This window comes from Rutidosis leptorrhynchoides, chromosome 6 (assembly GCF_046630445.1).
Source record: "Rutidosis leptorrhynchoides isolate AG116_Rl617_1_P2 chromosome 6, CSIRO_AGI_Rlap_v1, whole genome shotgun sequence".
NCBI classification, from domain to species: Eukaryota; Viridiplantae; Streptophyta; class Magnoliopsida; order Asterales; family Asteraceae; genus Rutidosis; species Rutidosis leptorrhynchoides.
The window spans coordinates 306,555,358-306,573,090 of NC_092338.1; the positions used below are offsets into that span (position 1 = coordinate 306,555,358).

At 30.4% G+C, this 17,733-nt stretch overlaps 1 protein-coding gene across 1 annotated transcript; it reads right to left on the bottom strand.

Annotated features, from left to right (window-relative positions):
- Window positions 1-319: 319 nt before the first annotated feature.
- On the bottom strand, window positions 320-10,836 carry LOC139854620 (uncharacterized). The gene is made up of 2 exons (XM_071843916.1): window positions 10,290-10,836; window positions 320-570 (listed from the first exon to the last, which is right to left on the bottom strand). Exons 1-2 carry the CDS (start codon window positions 10,834-10,836, stop codon window positions 320-322), a joined length of 798 nt encoding a protein of 265 aa, XP_071700017.1.
- Window positions 10,837-17,733: the final 6,897 nt, after the last annotated feature.

Consider the following 17,733-nt stretch of genomic DNA (forward strand, 5'->3'; position numbering starts at 1 on the left):
CAATAGTCTGAAATAGGTGAATATAATGTGACATATGATCAGAAGCACCAGTATCAACTACCCAATCTCTTTTATAATCAAATCTCTCATGTTTATCTGTTAAAACCTTAACTGCATCATGATAAGATTTACCTGCATAAGTTTGTGAAGTGCCAGCCATGTTAGATTGCCCTTTTCCTTTGAACATCTTCATCATTTCTTGGCGAATAGCATTGACCAATTTTTTATACAAATCCACCCTTTCATTGGTGATTTCATTCTCGTTTTACATATGAAATGGTATATCCTTGTACAGATAAGAATCCATATCTGCAGTGACCTATGCAGCCAATTTTGGTTGCTTCTTTCCTTTCTTTCCTTTAAACCAATCTGGATATCCAATTCTTTCAAAGCAGCCATCAAAAGTGTGTCTTTCAATGTTACAAAAGGTACATTTCTTATCTTCTTTGTTATCTCTGTAAAACTTTTTGTAACCAGTGCTCTTGTTTTGATTAGCAAAGAATGCAGTAGGGTTAGGTTCATGTTGAGTAACTTGTTTTTGTTTCTCAACTTGTTGCACAATGTAATAGGCTTTGTTGATGGTAGGTGAAAGGACCCGTTCATATACATTATAAACGATTCACAATAGTTGATTACATCGCGAGGTATTTGACCTCTATATGATACATTTTACAAACATTGCATTCGTTTTTAAAAGACAAACTTTCTTTACAACAAAAATTGACGGTATGCACACCATTTCATAATACATCCAACTATAATTGACTTAATAATAATCTTGATGAACTCAATGACTTTAATGCAACGTCTTTCAAAATATGCCATGAATGACTCCAAGTAATATCCTTAAAATGAGTTAATGAACAGCGGAAGATTTCTTTAATACCTGAGAATAAACATGCTTTAAAGTGTCAACCAAAAGGTTGGTGAGTTCATAGGTTTATCATAACAATCATTTCAATATATTAATAGACCACAAGATTTCCGTTTATAAATATATGTACACTCGCAAGTGTATAAAATTATTCTATAAGTTGTAGGCACCCGGTAACAAGCCTTAACGTTCATGTTTTACCCTCTGAAGTACACCAGATCAGGTGTATTTAAAATAACCTCAAAGTACTAAAGCATCCCATAGTCAGGATGGGGTTTGTCAGGCCCAATAGATCTATCTTTAGGATTCGCGCCTACCGTACATAGACAAGTAGTTTAATGTTACCAAGCTAAGGGTATATTTCTGGTTTAAACCCACATAGAATTAGTTTTAGTACTTGTGCCTATTTCGTAAAACATTTATAAAAACAGCGCATGTATTCTCAGTCCCAAAAATATATATAAAAGGGAGCAAATGAAACTCACCATACTGTATTTCGTAGTAAAAATACATATAAACGTCATTTAACAAGTGCAAGGTTGGCCTCGGATTCACGAACCTATATTAATTATATATATTTATATGTTGGTCAATATTTGTCTAACAATTTTTGGTCAAGTCATAGTGTACCACAATCCTAATGCTCGAGACTAATATGCAAAAGTCAACTTGACCCAAAATGACTTCTAAAATTTATACGTGTTTATTATATAACTTAACTATAGTCGTTTTATATATTTAAATATATTTATTAGATTTTATAATAATAAAAGTCATTTATTAATAAAAATTTATATTAACGTTTATATATGATAAAATATACTTTTATATATCTTAAGTAGTAAAATTTATAAAGTTCACTTAATATCTTAAAACTATAGTGGTAAGTATTATTAATGTAATTATATTGCGCGTGGTGAAAAATATCTTTGTATCCCCTATTTATTTGATAAAATAATATTGATCATAATAATAATAAGTAAAAGTTGTATTATTTTGTAATAATAATTATTATTATTCTATAAAAAAATAACAATATTTATATTTACTAAAAATGTTATTATGATAAAATGATAATACTAACATAATAGTAATAATGATATTTTATAATAACAATGATATTTCTATTAAAATAATAACGACGATAGTAATAATAATCATTTTAACAATAATACTAAAATTCAGTTGACTATAACTTCAAATCCGTTCATCGAAACCATTCGATATCTAAATGAAAAGTTCTTAATTTTTCGTTAGCTTTCCAATGACATGCATATCATATACCCTATCTCAGTAGCATATGTATCTAATTCAGGATTCAACAAACCTATCTAAGGACAATATCGAATGTACAAGCATGCATAATCCTATATACTCGAGCACTAGTCAGGGATACACTATTGATATATAAAAGTTAAGTTATGAGTGCTCACGTATCAATATTGAGATTCAATATTGCAGGAAAGTACGTAGATGCAACAGAGATGATAAACACTAGATTGACCTCACGAGCATACCCATGAACCATACCCATCACTTCCATAGCTATAACCCATAATTTCCTTAGCTTCGACTCATTCAAAAAACTATTGTGAAATCACTTGGACATCACTCCGTCGTAATATTTTATGTATACTAATAATATCTTGAAATAATACAGAGCAAATATATATATATATATATATATATATATATATATATATATATATATATATATATATATATATATATATGTGTGTGTGTGTGTGTGTGTAAATCGATTGAGAGAGTTTAGAGAAATATATTTTCAAGTTTCTATGAAATAATGAAACCTATTGAATTCTATTTATAATAGATTTTTGAATTATTAAAGTGAATTATTAAAGTATGAATTATTAAAGTGAATTATTAAAGTATGAATTATTAAAGTGCATTATTAAAGTATGAATTATTAAAGTGAATTATTAAAGTATGAATTATTAAAGTTAAAGTAAAGTAAAAGTAAAGTAAAGGTAAAGTTAAAGTATAGTAAAAGTATAAAAACTATGTATGTATAATACGCGTATAAATATATATAATATTAATTTAAATCGTTATATATATTTAATGAAATAAAATATAAATATCGTTATATTTATTATACTGGTTAAGTAATGAGTTGTCAAAAGTGATTCTAGATATTTATAAAAGTTTAATAATAAAGTTTTTTTAAACTGAAAACATTTTTGTACGTTTGAAAATAGATTAATAGAATGTTATGGAAACCAATTCTCCCTAGCTTTTGTCTAACTTTCGAAAATGACACTTTTTATTTTTATTTATAAATAGCTTTACAAATTATTCCGAATATCGTTAAGAGGAATAGATTTCTCAAATCATAGTGGACCTCTCAACAGAGACTTGTAATCATAATTCAATGTTTCTGATAATTCAATCATTTAATATATTTTTTTTAATTTCGTCGATAATCATATTGAAACAAATACGTTCATATAAAGCATTATACTTTTAAATACTTTGTTGCCATTTTCAATTTATAACATATACACATATACATACATATTCATATATGTTCATTTAATGGTTCGTGAATCATTGGAATTTGGTCGAGGTTTAAATGAATGTATAAACATAGTTTAAAATCCTTGAGATTTAACTTAACAAACATTGCTTATCGTGTCAGAATAATATAAAGATAAAGTTTAAATTTAGTCGGAAATTTCCGGGTAGTCACAGTACCTACCCGTTAAAGAAATTTCGTCCCCGAAATTTGATAGAGGTCGTTATGGGTAACAATGAGAATGTTATTATGACGATTATGAAGTTTTATCATATCTAAGAAGTATGGATAAAATAATTCGATTACTCAAAGCGTATGAGGGAAGTTATCGTAAATGAAGGAAATAAGATTATAGTGATTCGTCATATCTTTTGACGTCATCACAATTGATCTCCGAATTTAAAGAAAATCTTTGTAATCTATGTTGGATTTGATGCTTCGGTGATTAAGGAGATTATGATTCTCTTCGAATTAATACGATAATCCATCTTGATTTCTCTGTCGGGTATTTCACTATAAATCCACCTCCTTCGTTTCCTTACCAATCACACCTTCTATTCTTTCTCCCTCAACTCATATTTTAAAGTATTTGTCAATATGCTTCATCCAGTACTGATTCTCGATATACTCCTCACTTTCATATCTGTCGTTCTTCTTTTTCATCTGCCTCCGGAAGAGTCTATTTACTTCTACTATACTCTTGGTTTTATAGTGTTTTTAGTTCTTCCGTGTCTTTATATTGCTATATGCATCGATATATACGGTTTATAATTTTTGGGTGGTTGTTGGGTTTTATATCTTCCCTTATATTTCAAAGCCCCTGCTTTTGTCTTCTATAATCATTGACATCCACAGTTAATGCTCCCTTCTATTTGCTGCTATTTATACTCCAATTTCTATTTTGGAGTTTTGTCCTTTCGTTTCTTCTTCTTGCGATTAAGCAACGTTTGTAATGGTCCAGTATTCGCAGATATGAATTTCAGAATGAACATAGTTAATGTTCCAAGAAGGAAATGGTAATGGCACGATCTTGATTTGTTAATTTACCAGAATACCCTGAAAAGACCCATCAAGAAAATATATTCTTGATATTTTTAGAGATTAAATAGAATACAAGAGTCCTGTAACATGGAACATGATGACGGCATGGTCTGTGAATCGTCATGTCCCATTAGAAACTCAGCATGACTTACTGTAATATAATCACGTTGATCAAGTGTCATTATATTATACTAACTCATGCTTCAGTTCCCAACACTACTTCAAAACATTCATAATTTAAACTCGAAAGTTTATAGAATATAGAAACTAATAGTTTCTTATATGATGTAACACTGATAGCGCAAAGAGATAAATGACTTCAGATAAGATTAGTTGTGAAAATATCTTCAGAAATATCGCGGATATTTATAATGAAAGATATGATAATATCTTAGAATTTCTAATATTGATGGATGATGATGAAGATTTGTCAGTAAAGGTTTAGAATAAAGAGTAAGGTATTCGTTAATGACTTTAGCAGGCACTGAATCATTTGGATTCTTTGAAGGTAGATTTAGTCTTTGTGATTTGTCCACAGCCTCCTTCATAGTCTGTTCAATCCATTTTCCAGTTCCAAACCTTCTCTTTTTCTCAGCTTTTCTACCTTACTATTCTTTGTCATCAAACTTTTTACTGTTAAGATCGTTTACAGTTTTTGATGCTTCATCAGTATTTCGAGAACTAGTTCGCAGTTTAGGGTGTTTTTCAGAAACTTCACATTCAAAGTATATAAGTCCAGAAGATAGACACATATAATTGTTGGCGTAGACATGCTGCGAGATTTCAAAATACTGATTGCTAATTTCTGATGATTCATATGGCAATTCTCGTTACAAGATGCAGATGAGTAAATGATGGGATTTTGATAAATATAAAGATTTTTCGGAAAGTCAAAAATCAATGAAGTTGTTAATAAGTTTACTGCTAATGTGGCGAGATATGAAAGGTTCCCCGGTAATAATGATGAAGTGGTAATCATTATAATAAGGCTTATTCGAATGAACAATTGAAGTTGGTTTGCTGGAGCTGTGACAAAATCGTCTATTTTTAGAAGGGATTGAAAAGTTATTTTAGCTAGTAAATGCCAAAAGGTCTGACATGGATACATGTTAAATTATGACTTTGGTTTCAAGAGTTTTTCAGGTACGTAACTGTGGATAACATGTGGTTGGATCATCATCTTGATTGTTCATTATTTGAAGTGTCTTCAGGTATTTCGAAGGGCTTGAACACAGATTATAATCGTTAATATACATACGATGTTCTAACACAGTTTTGAAGTTAAAGTATAGCTTTGAAAGATGTAAGAATCTAAGAGTGATGATATCGTTTATAACTTGAATTGAATTCGGCGATTTCAAAATCAGAATATGTAATTAGATTTTTGAATGAGTATGGTTGTTTTGATTTCTATAAAAGAATGTATATTGTTGTGAAAGTAGGGAGTATAATGGATGATTTGCTGAATCAGATTCGAAGAATGTAACATATTAATTGTGAATTTATATATCTCTCGGGTATTGCCTACCCGTTAAAAAAAATGTCACAATTAATATTTTGTACAAAAGAATTTTATTACAGTCTTTATAGAAATATATGTGTATATTTCTTCAGATGTAATATAGATTTAATGAGTTAATATTAAATTAAACTCACTTGATTTATGGTTAAGGCTAGGATAGATAATTTCTAAACTTTAGAAATTACATAATCGTCGTAGAATGTTTTCCCAATGAAGTTATGAATCAATACTTCATCGTTGTGGTATTCCTTAGTATCTACAGGGCGTATGACGTCGATGCTCATGGGACAGATTGTGAAGTTGAGGTTTGCGATGCGGTTGTTGTTGGTGGTGGTAATGGTACTGTTGGTGTTGCTGATGGTGGTACTGTTTATGCTGCTGATGCTGATGCTGGTGTTTGTAACCTTTGCACCATATTCTCCAAAGCCACTACCCGAGTGCGAAGCTCGTTGACTTCTTCTATTACACCGGGGTGATTGTCGGTTCGGACGAGCGGATAAATAAAATCTAGAATTTGGTGTAGTATGTAATCGTGACGAGATACTCTAGAAATAAGAGAGAAAATTGTGTTTCGGATAGGTTCGCCGGTAAGTGCTTCAGGTTCTTCGCCAAGAGGGCAATGTGGTGGATGGAAGGGATCACCTTCTTCTTGTCTCCAATGATTAAGGAGGCTACGAACCCATCCCCAATTCATCCAGAATAGATGATGACTAATTGGTTGATCCATTCCGGTCACACTGCTTTCGGAACTTGAGTGGGATTCCATTTCGGAATCCGAGGGACTTGAACTAATGACGAATTCCATTTCGTACGATTGAATAAAGAATTTTTGGATATGAAATGATTTTCCGGATATCGGGTGGTATTCTAATTATATAGAGCAAAAGGTTTCGTAGATTACGGAGGAATTTACGGAATATGTCAGGCAAAGTTTACAGTAACAGATACGCTAAGATATGAATTAGCAGATACGCTAAGATATGAATTTTGTCTATACACTATTCATGCAATCAATGCAATAAGATGTGTCTAGACTAAGAATGATAAGCAGGTAATTTTCGACAAGAATGATGAGCAAAACTTTTGAAATGCAGACACGGTCGAAGTCTAGACTCACTAATGCATCCTAACGACTATCAGTTAGACACACTAATGCAGACCTGGTTCGCTAAGACCACCGCTCTGATACCAACTGAAAGGACCCGTTCATATACATTATAAACGATTCACAATAGTTGATTACATCGCGAGGTATTTGACCTCTATATGATACATTTTACAAACATTGCATTCGTTTTTAAAAGACAAACTTTCTTTACAACAAAAATTGACGGTATGCACACAATTTCATAATACATCCAACTATAATTGACTTAATAATAATCTTGATGAACTCAATGACTTGAATGCAACGTCTTTCAAAATATGCCATGAATGACTCCAAGTAATATCCTTAAAATGAGTTAATGCACAGCGGAAGATTTCTTTAATACCTGAGAATAAACATGCTTTAAAGTGTCAACCAAAAGGTTGGTGAGTTCATAGGTTTATCATAACAATCATTTCAATATATTAATAGACCACAAGATTTCCGTTTATAAATATATGTACACTCGCAAGTGTATAAAATTATTCTATAAGTTGTAGGCACCCGGTAACAAGCCTTAACGTTCATGTTTTACCCTCTAAAGTACACCAGATCAGGTGTGTTTAAAATAACCTCGAAGTACTAAAGCATCCCATAGTCAGGATGGGGTTTGTCAGGCCCAATAGATCTATCTTTAGGATTCGCGCCTACCGTACATAGACAAGTAGTTTAATGTTACCAAGCTAAGGGTATATTTCTGGTTTAAACCCACATAGAATTAGTTTTAGTACTTGTGCCTATTTCGTAAAACATTTATAAAAACAGCGCATGTATTCTCAGTCCCAAAAATATATATAAAAGGGAGTAAATGAAACTCACCATACTGTATTTCGTAGTAAAAATACATATAACGTCATTTAACAAGTGCAAGGTTGGCCTCGGATTCACGAACCTATATTAATTATATATATTTATATGTTGGTCAATATTTGTCTAACAATTTTTGGTCAAGTCATAGTGTACCACAATCCTAATGCTCGAGACTAATATGCAAAAGTCAACAAAAGTCAACTTGACCCAAAATGACTTCTAAAATTTATACGTGTTTATTATATAACTTAACTATAGTCGTTTTATATATTTAAATATATTTATTAGATTTTATAATAATAAAAGTCATTTATTAATAAAAATTTATATTAACGTTTATATATGATAAAATATACTTTTATATATCTTAAGTAGTAAAATTTATAAAGTTCACTTAATATCTTAAAACTATATTGGTAAGTATTATTAATGTAATTATATTACGCGTGGTGAAAAATATCTTTGTATCCCCTATTTATTTGATAAAATAATATTGATCATAATAATAATAAGTAAAAGTTGTATTATTTTGTAATAATAATAATTATAATTCTATAGAAAAATAACAATATTTATATTTACTAAAAATGTTATTATGATAAAATGATAATACTAACATAATAGTAATAATGATATTTTATAATAACAATGATATTTCTATTAAAATAATAACGACGATAGTAATAATAATCATTTTAACAATAATACTAAAATTCAGTTGACTATAACTTCAAATCCGTTCATCGAAACCATTCGATATCTAAATGAAAAGTTCTTAATTTTTCGCTAGCTTTCCAATGACATGCATATCATATACCCTATCTCAGTAGCATATGTATCTAATTCAGGATTCAACAAACCTATCTAAGGACAATATCGAATGTACAAGCATGCATAATCCTATATACTCGAGCACTAGTCAGGGATACACTATTGATATATAAAAGTTAAGTTATGAGTGCTCACGTATCAATATTGAGATTCAATATTGCAGGAAAGTACGTAGACACAACAGAGATGATAAACACTAGATTGACCTCACGAGCATACCCATGAACCATACCCATCACTTCCATAGCTATAACCCATAATTTCCTTAGCTTCGACTCATTCAAAAAACTATTGTGAAATCACTTGGACATCACTCCGTCGTAATATTTTATGTATACTAATAATATCTTGAAATAATACAGAGCAATATATATATATATATATATATATATATATATATATATATATATATATATATATATATATATATATATATATATATGTAAATCGATTGAGAGAGTTTAGAGAAATATATTTTCAAGTTTCTATGAAATAATGAAATCTATTGAATTCTATTTATAATAGATTTTTGAATTATTAAAGTGAATTATTAAAGTATGAATTATTAAAGTGAATTATTAAAGTATGAATTATTAAAGTGAATTATTAAAGTATGAATTATTAAAGTGAATTATTAAAGTATGAATTATTAAAGTGAATTATTAAAGTATGAATTATTAAAGTTAAAGTAAAGTAAAAGTAAAGTAAAGGTAAAGTTAAAGTATAGTAAAAGTATAAAAACTATGTATGTATAATACACGTATAAATATATATAATATTAATTTAAATCGTTATATATATTTAATGAAATAAAATATAAATATCGTTATATTTATTATACTGGTTAAGTAATGAGTTGTCAAAAGTGATTCTAGATATTTATAAAAGTTTAATAATAAAGTTTTTTTTAAAACTGAAAACGTTTTTGTACGTTTGAAAATAGATTAATAGAATATTATGGAAACCAATTCTCCACTAGCTTTTGTCTAACTTTCGTAAATGACACTTTTTATTTTTATTTATAAATAGCTTTACAAATTATTCCGAATATCGTTAAGAGGAATAGATTTCTCAAATCATAGTGGACCTCTCAACAGAGACTTGTAATCATAATTCAATGTTTCTGATAATTCAATCATTTAATATATTTTTTTAATTTCGTCGATAATCATATTGAAATAAATACGTTCATATAAAGAATTATACTTTTAAATACTTTGTTGACATTTTCAATTTATAACATATACACATATACATACATATTCATATATGTTCATTTAATGGTTCGTGAATCATTGGAATTTGGTCGAGGTTTAAATGAATGTATAAACATAGTTTAAAATCCTTGAGATTTAACTTAACAAACATTGCTTATCGTGTCAGAATAATATAAAGATAAAGTTTAAATTTAGTCGGAAATTTCCGGGTCGTCACAGTAGGCAACGGATCCATTGAGAAGATTTGACACCTACATTTTCAAACTCATCATTTAACCTCATCAAAAACTGCATCAATTTTGACCTACTTTCAATTTCAAGAAACTTTTCAACAATACCACATGTGCAATCCCTCATTCTACCACAACTACATGTAGGAATACCATTTAGACTCTGCAATTCATCCCAAAACTTCTTTAATTTGTTATAATAAGCAGCTACAATTAAGCTACCTTGATTGACTTTGCTCAGATCTCTCTCAATTTGATAGATCAATGGTCCATTACTTTGACCATATCTTTCATTAAGCTCCTTCCATAGTCCACTTGCACAAGTTGCATACAAGAAAGATTTAGACAACTCAGCTATCATTGAGTTCAAGATCCAAAATGTTACCATATAATTACATCTTGTCCATTTCTGAAAATCTTCGTGAGTAACAGCAGGTCTCTCCAAGCTTCCATCAATAAACCCTAATTTGAGTTTAGCACCTAACGCCATTTTTATTGTACGGCTCCAGCCTAAAAAGTTATATCCATTGAACGGAGTACTAGTAAGCGTCATGCTTGGATGATCAGACGTTTCCAGGTACAGTGGATCATTAATGGTGTTTTGAAGATTTTCAGCAATCACCATGGTTTAGTGACTTAGAACAATTCGGTTTGTGTTAACGAACGTTTATGAACGAGCAATTGACTCGTTTAATAATCGGATTGATCGATTAGATCTCCAATGATGTAGTTTGGGGATTTAGGGTTTGTAAGCTTCCATAGCTCTTATACCAACTGTGACGATCGCTCCAAATCCATATGGATGAACACGTCATTCATCGATTTAATTGCGAGGTATTTGACCTCTATATGATATGTTTGGTAAACATTGCATTCTTTTGAAAAGGCACACCATAAATGAATATTTAAATAAAAGGTTTTCGACATCTAATGATTTCTACATATAGACAATCACCGTAAATAATAGTTTACAATAGTACTTCCGTTGACAATGCAGTCAAAATAAGATAGATGGTGATGATTTGTGAATGCAACATTTTCTCGAATAAAGCATGTATGACTCCATGCACATATCTTGTCTAACATATAAGCAAACAGCGGAAGACTTCTAGGGAACCTGAGAATAAACATGCTAACAAGTGTCAACACAAAGGTTGGTGAGTTCATAGTTTTAATGTTTTGCATAATCTGTACATAAAGGTGGATCACAAGATTTCAGTTGTTTCATCCAGAAACATTTATCAAAATATTCTACAAGATTGAGCACCCTGGTAGCTAAACTTTAACATTATAATAAGTACCCCTGTTTTAACATACATGCAACCAACATGTACAATACACGCAAACCAACGTGTACTAAACTCAAATAGCATACGTCTGTTTTATAGTTCAGGCTAGGGTTTCTATACCTGGAACAGATGGGGATGTCAAGCCCTATGGATCCATATACAATTACTCGCGCCCACCAGTTCTTATAATCGGCAGTTACTAGTTACCAAAGCTAAGGGATTTTCGGTTCAAACTCAGTGTAGAATTAAGTATGTACTTGTATCCATTGCATTTAAAATAAAGTGCATGTATTCTCAGGGCAAAAATATAGATTGCAAAAGTAATTAAAAAGGTAGCAAATGAAACTCACCTTAGCAGCATATAAAGTCTTTCACCAAAATGTGACCGAAACTCGAATTAACAAATAATCGTAGATCTCAACCTAGAGAACATATGTTGGTCAATAAATGTCTATCAAGCTAGGTCAGGTCATAGTGTATCACAATCCTAATGCTCGAGATCGACATACAAATGTTATCCAAAGTTGTTTCAAAAAGTCAATTTTGACAGTTGTTTAACAAAACGAGACGTGTCCTATATAAGGATTCATTTACTCGGCTGGTAATATTCAAAAATCCACTTTATCAATCTTATTAACAAGTTATTTAAATATCAATTGCAGATTCAAAAGCAATTTCAATTAACGTTAATCATAATTCAGTTGATCATAACTTTTAATTCGTTCACCGAAATTACGCGGTTTCTAAATGAAAAGTTATTGATTTTTCGCCAGCTTTTCAACGACATGCATATCATATACCTTTTGTCAGTAATATATGTATTTAATTCGTGATTCATCATACTATCTAACGACGAAATTTAGCATAAAAGCATGCATAACCATATATACTCGAGCACTAGACATGTATACACTATTAATATATAAAAGATAAGATATGAATGCTCACGTATCAATAGTGTGATTCAATATTGTAGGAAAGTACGTAGACGTAACAGAGATGATAAACACTAGGTTTGATTTGCAAACAATACCCACGAACATTACCCATAACCTCCATAGCTATAACCCATAGTTTCCTTAGCTCTATCCCGCTCGAAATCCCATTTTTAAAAGTGACGCACTCATAACCTCGTCGTAGTATTTTATGTATAATACTAATTAATAATACTAATAATATTAATCTTAATCTTAATAATAATAATAATAATAATAATAATAATAATAATAATAATAATAATAATAATAATAATAATAATAATAATAATAATATAAGTGTATGTGTGCGAGAGAGTTAAGTAAAATGAATCAAAAATCAAAACGAATCGAGCTTTATAGAGTTGGCCTGATTTCTCCTTCCATGCGATCGCATGGTTTGGAGGTTGTTTGGCCATGCGATCGCATGGCCATCTGTCACCCGCTCACTTTATTTAACTTTTAGTTTGTCGACATAATTTTATATAATATATAATATATTTAATTTATATAATTATTTATATATTATATTATATTTACGTGCATAGTTAACTTGTAACTTTTGTTCCGATGACTCGTACGTTATCACTTGACTTATGTCCCGGTTCCGGTTTCTCGAACACATTTTCGTACGCTTAGAAAACTAGTACTTTTCGTTACGCGACTCGTACAATTGTCAAAAATTAAACTTAATCATTGATAAACTATGTCACTCGAAGTGTAGCTTTAATCAATTAAGTGTTTTGGTTATTTGCTTCTATAAATCATCGTCTCGTATTATATACATATACATATATACATTTTCATTTTGAAATAGTGTTTTACTGTAGCAAAGTTTTTTTACTGTAGCAAATAGTGATTTTCGAAAACACTGTAGCTTTTCGGGTACTGTAGAAATTGAAAAATACTGTAGCAAATTAGTGTTTTACTGGTTCATCTTAAATTTTTTAGTTAACTTATCTAAATATCAATTGAATCAATAATCGAATGTTACTATCATTTACTAAATAACTTGAAATCATATATATATATATATATATATATATATATATATATATATATATATATATATATATATATATATATATATATATATATATATATATATATATATATATATATATATATATATATGTGCACATTAAGTTATATATATATATATATATATATTGTTCGTGAATCTTCGAGAACAGTCAAACAATAATTGATTACATGAATATAGTTCCAAAACTTGAGACTCAACATTACAGACTTTGCTTATCGTGTCGAAAACATTAAATCATATTAAAGATAAAGTTTAAATTTGGTCAGAAATTTTCGGGTCGTCACAGTACCTACCCGTTAAAGAAATTTCGTCTCGAAATTTGAGTGAGGTCGTCATGGCTAACAATAAAAATATTTTCATGATGAATATGAGTTGGTAAATAGAATTTTATCACCATTGAATAATATGGATAAAATAATCCGATTTCTAGAAGCGTATGAGAGAAGTTATCGTAAAAGAGTGAAATGAAAGAATAGAGATTCGTCTTAACTTTTGACGTAGTTACGATTGATTTCCGGAATTTAAGGAATAGAAAATATTCATATTCTAAATAAGATTTGATTCTTCGGGAATTAAGGAGATTAAGATCTTCTTTAATTAAATGCATAATCTGCCTCGATTGCTATGTCTGATATTTCACTATAAATTGACCTCTTCCGTTTCATTTATTTTCACCACTCCTATAAGCTTTTTCCTTATTTCATACTTCCTAATAGATTGTGAAAATGCTTAATCCAGTTCTGATTCTTGATATTTTCTTGGCTATCGTATCATTCATTCTTCTTTTTCATCTGCCACCAGAGGAGGTTATTTTCTTCTACTATTACCTTGGGGTTATAGTGTTTTTCATTCTCCCGTGTCTTTATATTGCTATACGCATTGATATACACGGTTTGTAATTTCGGGGTTTTTATCGAGCTTTTTATTCTCCATTATATTTCGGAGCTTCATGCTTTTGTTTTCTCTTCCCGACCTTAAGTCAAGCGGATAATGGTCCAGAATTCGTAGTTATGCATTTCGAAATGAACATAGTCAATGTTCTAAGAAAGAAATTGTAATGGCACGATCTTGATTTGTCAAATTACCAGAATATCTGGAAAAGACCGAATCATCAAGAAAATATTTTCTTGATATGTTTAGAGGTTAAATAGAATGAAAGAGTTATGTAACATGGTTCATGATGAGGGTATGATCTGTGAACCTTTATCACGTTCCATTAGAAACTCAGCATGACTTACTGTAATATAATCACGTTGATCAAGTGTCATTATATTATAATAACTCATGCTTCAGTTCCCAACACTACTTCAAAAACATCCATTTTTTTAAAATTTTCAGAATTTAGAAACTAAAATAGTTTCTTTTATGATATAACACATATAGCATGAAGAAATGAATAATTTCAGATAATAATAGTTACAAAAATATCTTCAGAAATATTGAGGATATTTATAATGAAAGATATGATAATATCTTAGAATTTCTAATATCGAAGGATGATGAAGAAAATTTGTTCGTAACGGACTTTGAGTCAGGAGCAAGGTATTCGTTAATGACTTCAGCAGACACTGAATCATTTGTATTCTTTGAAGGCAGGTTCAGTCTTTGTGATTTGTCCACAGCCTCTTTCATAGTTTGCTCAATCCGTTTTTTAGTTCTAAACCTTCTTTTTCTGTGCTTTTCCAACACTCTACTCTTTATCATCAAACTTTCGACTGTTAAGGTCGTTTACAGTTTTTGCTGCTTCATCAGCATTTTTCCAAAATTCAGAGGACTAGTTTCACAGTTTGGGGTGTTTTTCAGAAACTTCACATTCGGAGTAAGTAAGTCTAGGAGATCGACATTATATGTTTATATATAACTGTTGGCGTTGAATTGCTGCGAAATTCGAAATACTGATTGCTAATTCCCGGTAGTCGGTATGGCAATTAACGTTACAAGATGTGGATGAGTACATGATAGGGTTTCAATGAACAATTATAATGGTTTTTCGGAGAGACTTAAGTCAAAGATTAATGAATTTGCTGGTACGTTTACTGTTAATGTGGTGGAACATGAAAGGTTCCACAGTAACAAAAACATATATGTCAAGCTTACAATAAGGCTAATCTGAAAAGTCAAAGTTGACTGGTTGGAGGTGTGATAAAACTGGATACTTTGAAAAGGGATTGCAAGATTATTTTCGGTAATAACAATGCTAAAGGATCTTGCACTGTTTTGAAGTCAAAGTATAGCTTTGAAAGATGTAGAGATCTAATAATGATGTCACTTGTTAAAACTTAACTTGTATTCCGTTCTGTCAGAATATATAATTGAATTTGTATAAAAATGATTGTATATCGCTGTGAGTATAGTTAATAATTTTTGAATCAAAGTTAAAGAATGTACAGTGTAACATATTAATTGTGAACTTATATACTTCCCGAGTATTACCTACCCGTTAAAGATTTCACAAGTAATATTTTGTACAAAAGAATTTTTATTACAATCTTTATGAAAATATATGTATGTATATTTTCTTCAGATGTAATACAGATTTAATGAGTTAATGTCATATTAAGCTCATTTGATTTTTGGCTTGAATTAGAAATGAAAAATCTCTAAAACATTAGAGATTATATAATCTTCGCGGAATATTTCACTAATGAAATCAATACTTTATTATTTATTCTTATTGATATTCCTTGGTGAAGGATGTTGTTGCTCGTGGAATTTTTTGTGAACCTTACAAGGCACAGATGATGTTTTCTGAAAAGTTTCAAGTACATCGAAAATGAAAGTGTAAAATCAATCATGTATTTGAATAATACACATGATTTATTATGAAATGGAATCTATTAAGTCGAAGTAGAGATTATAGTTAACGATTGTTAAGTCATTAACGAAGGATGTATAGCATATTAGTAACATGAACTAACCGAGTAGTACCTACCAGTTATGATTCACATGTAATAGTTTAGTACGAAAAGATTTATTTTGATTTCAAATTTCACATATATATATATATATATAAAATATACATATAATTTCTTCAGGGAAAATGAGTTAATACTTCATAACTCGTTGATACAATATATGCGTTGTTGATTTGTGATGATGTTAGTGATTATGGAACTGGTGGAAATTGTGATGTTATAGGTGCTGCTAGTGCTGACGATGCTGATAGTACTGACGTGCTGGTGATGCTGACGGTACTGTTGATGCTGCATGTATAACAAGTTTAGCTTGTAAATCGCGCACTATTCCTGTCAGGGTTTCACTTTATTATTTCTATCCGCCCACTACTAATTTACAATATATAATCTCTAAAACTTTTAGAAACTACATATTCTCTGCAGAATATTTCTTCGATGAAGTTATGAATCAATACTTCATCGTTTGTTGTTGTTGATATTCCTTGGTATCTATAGTGCTTATGACTTTGATGCTCGTGGGACAGATTGTGAAGTTGAGGTTTGTAGTGCGGTTGTTGTTGGTGGTGGTAATGGTACTGTTGGTGTTGTTGTCGGTGGTACTGTTGATGCCGGTGATGCTGCTGGTGCTTGTAACCTTTGCACCATATTCTCCAAAGCCACTACCCGAGCGTGAAGCTCGTTGACTTCTTCTATTACACCTGGATGATTGTTGGTTTGGACGAGTAGATGAATAAGATTCAAATTTTGAGATATTATATTATCATGACGAGATACTCTGGAAATGAGAGAGAAAATGGTGTCTCGAACAGGTTCGCCGGTAAGTGCTTCAGGTTCTTCGCCAAGAGGGGAATGTGGTGGATGGAAGGGATCACCTTCTTCTTGTCTCCAATGATTAAGTAGGCTATGAACCCATCCCCAATTCATCCAGAATAGGTGATGGCTGATTGGTTAATCCATTCCGGTTACACTGTCTTCAGAATTCAGGTGAATATCCATATCAGAATAGCTGTCAGAGTTTAAGGAATTTGAACTAGATACGGGATCCATCTTGTATAATTAGGGAGATGATTTTTGATATGAATTAGATTATAGAATTTAGTTTGGTATTCTTGAATACATAATTTACATATGTATATATAATACCAAATTCCATAAATCACGGAGAAATTTTCGGAAGATGTTAGGAAAAGTTTACAATAACAGATACGCTAAGATATGAATTTTTGTCTATACACTATTTATGCAATAAATGCAGGAAAACGTGTCTAGACTTAAGAATGATAAGCATGTAATTTCCGA

Excerpts from the sequence above, each read along its gene's own strand:
- LOC139854620 (XM_071843916.1), bottom strand. The coding sequence starts at position 10,836 with ATGGTGATTGCTGAAAATCTTCAAAACACCATTAATGATCCACTGTAC. Across the intron at positions 571-10,289 it reads AAAGTTTCTTGAAATTGAAA|CCTATTACATTGTGCAACAA; the intron begins GTAGGTCAAAAT and ends CCATCAACAAAG.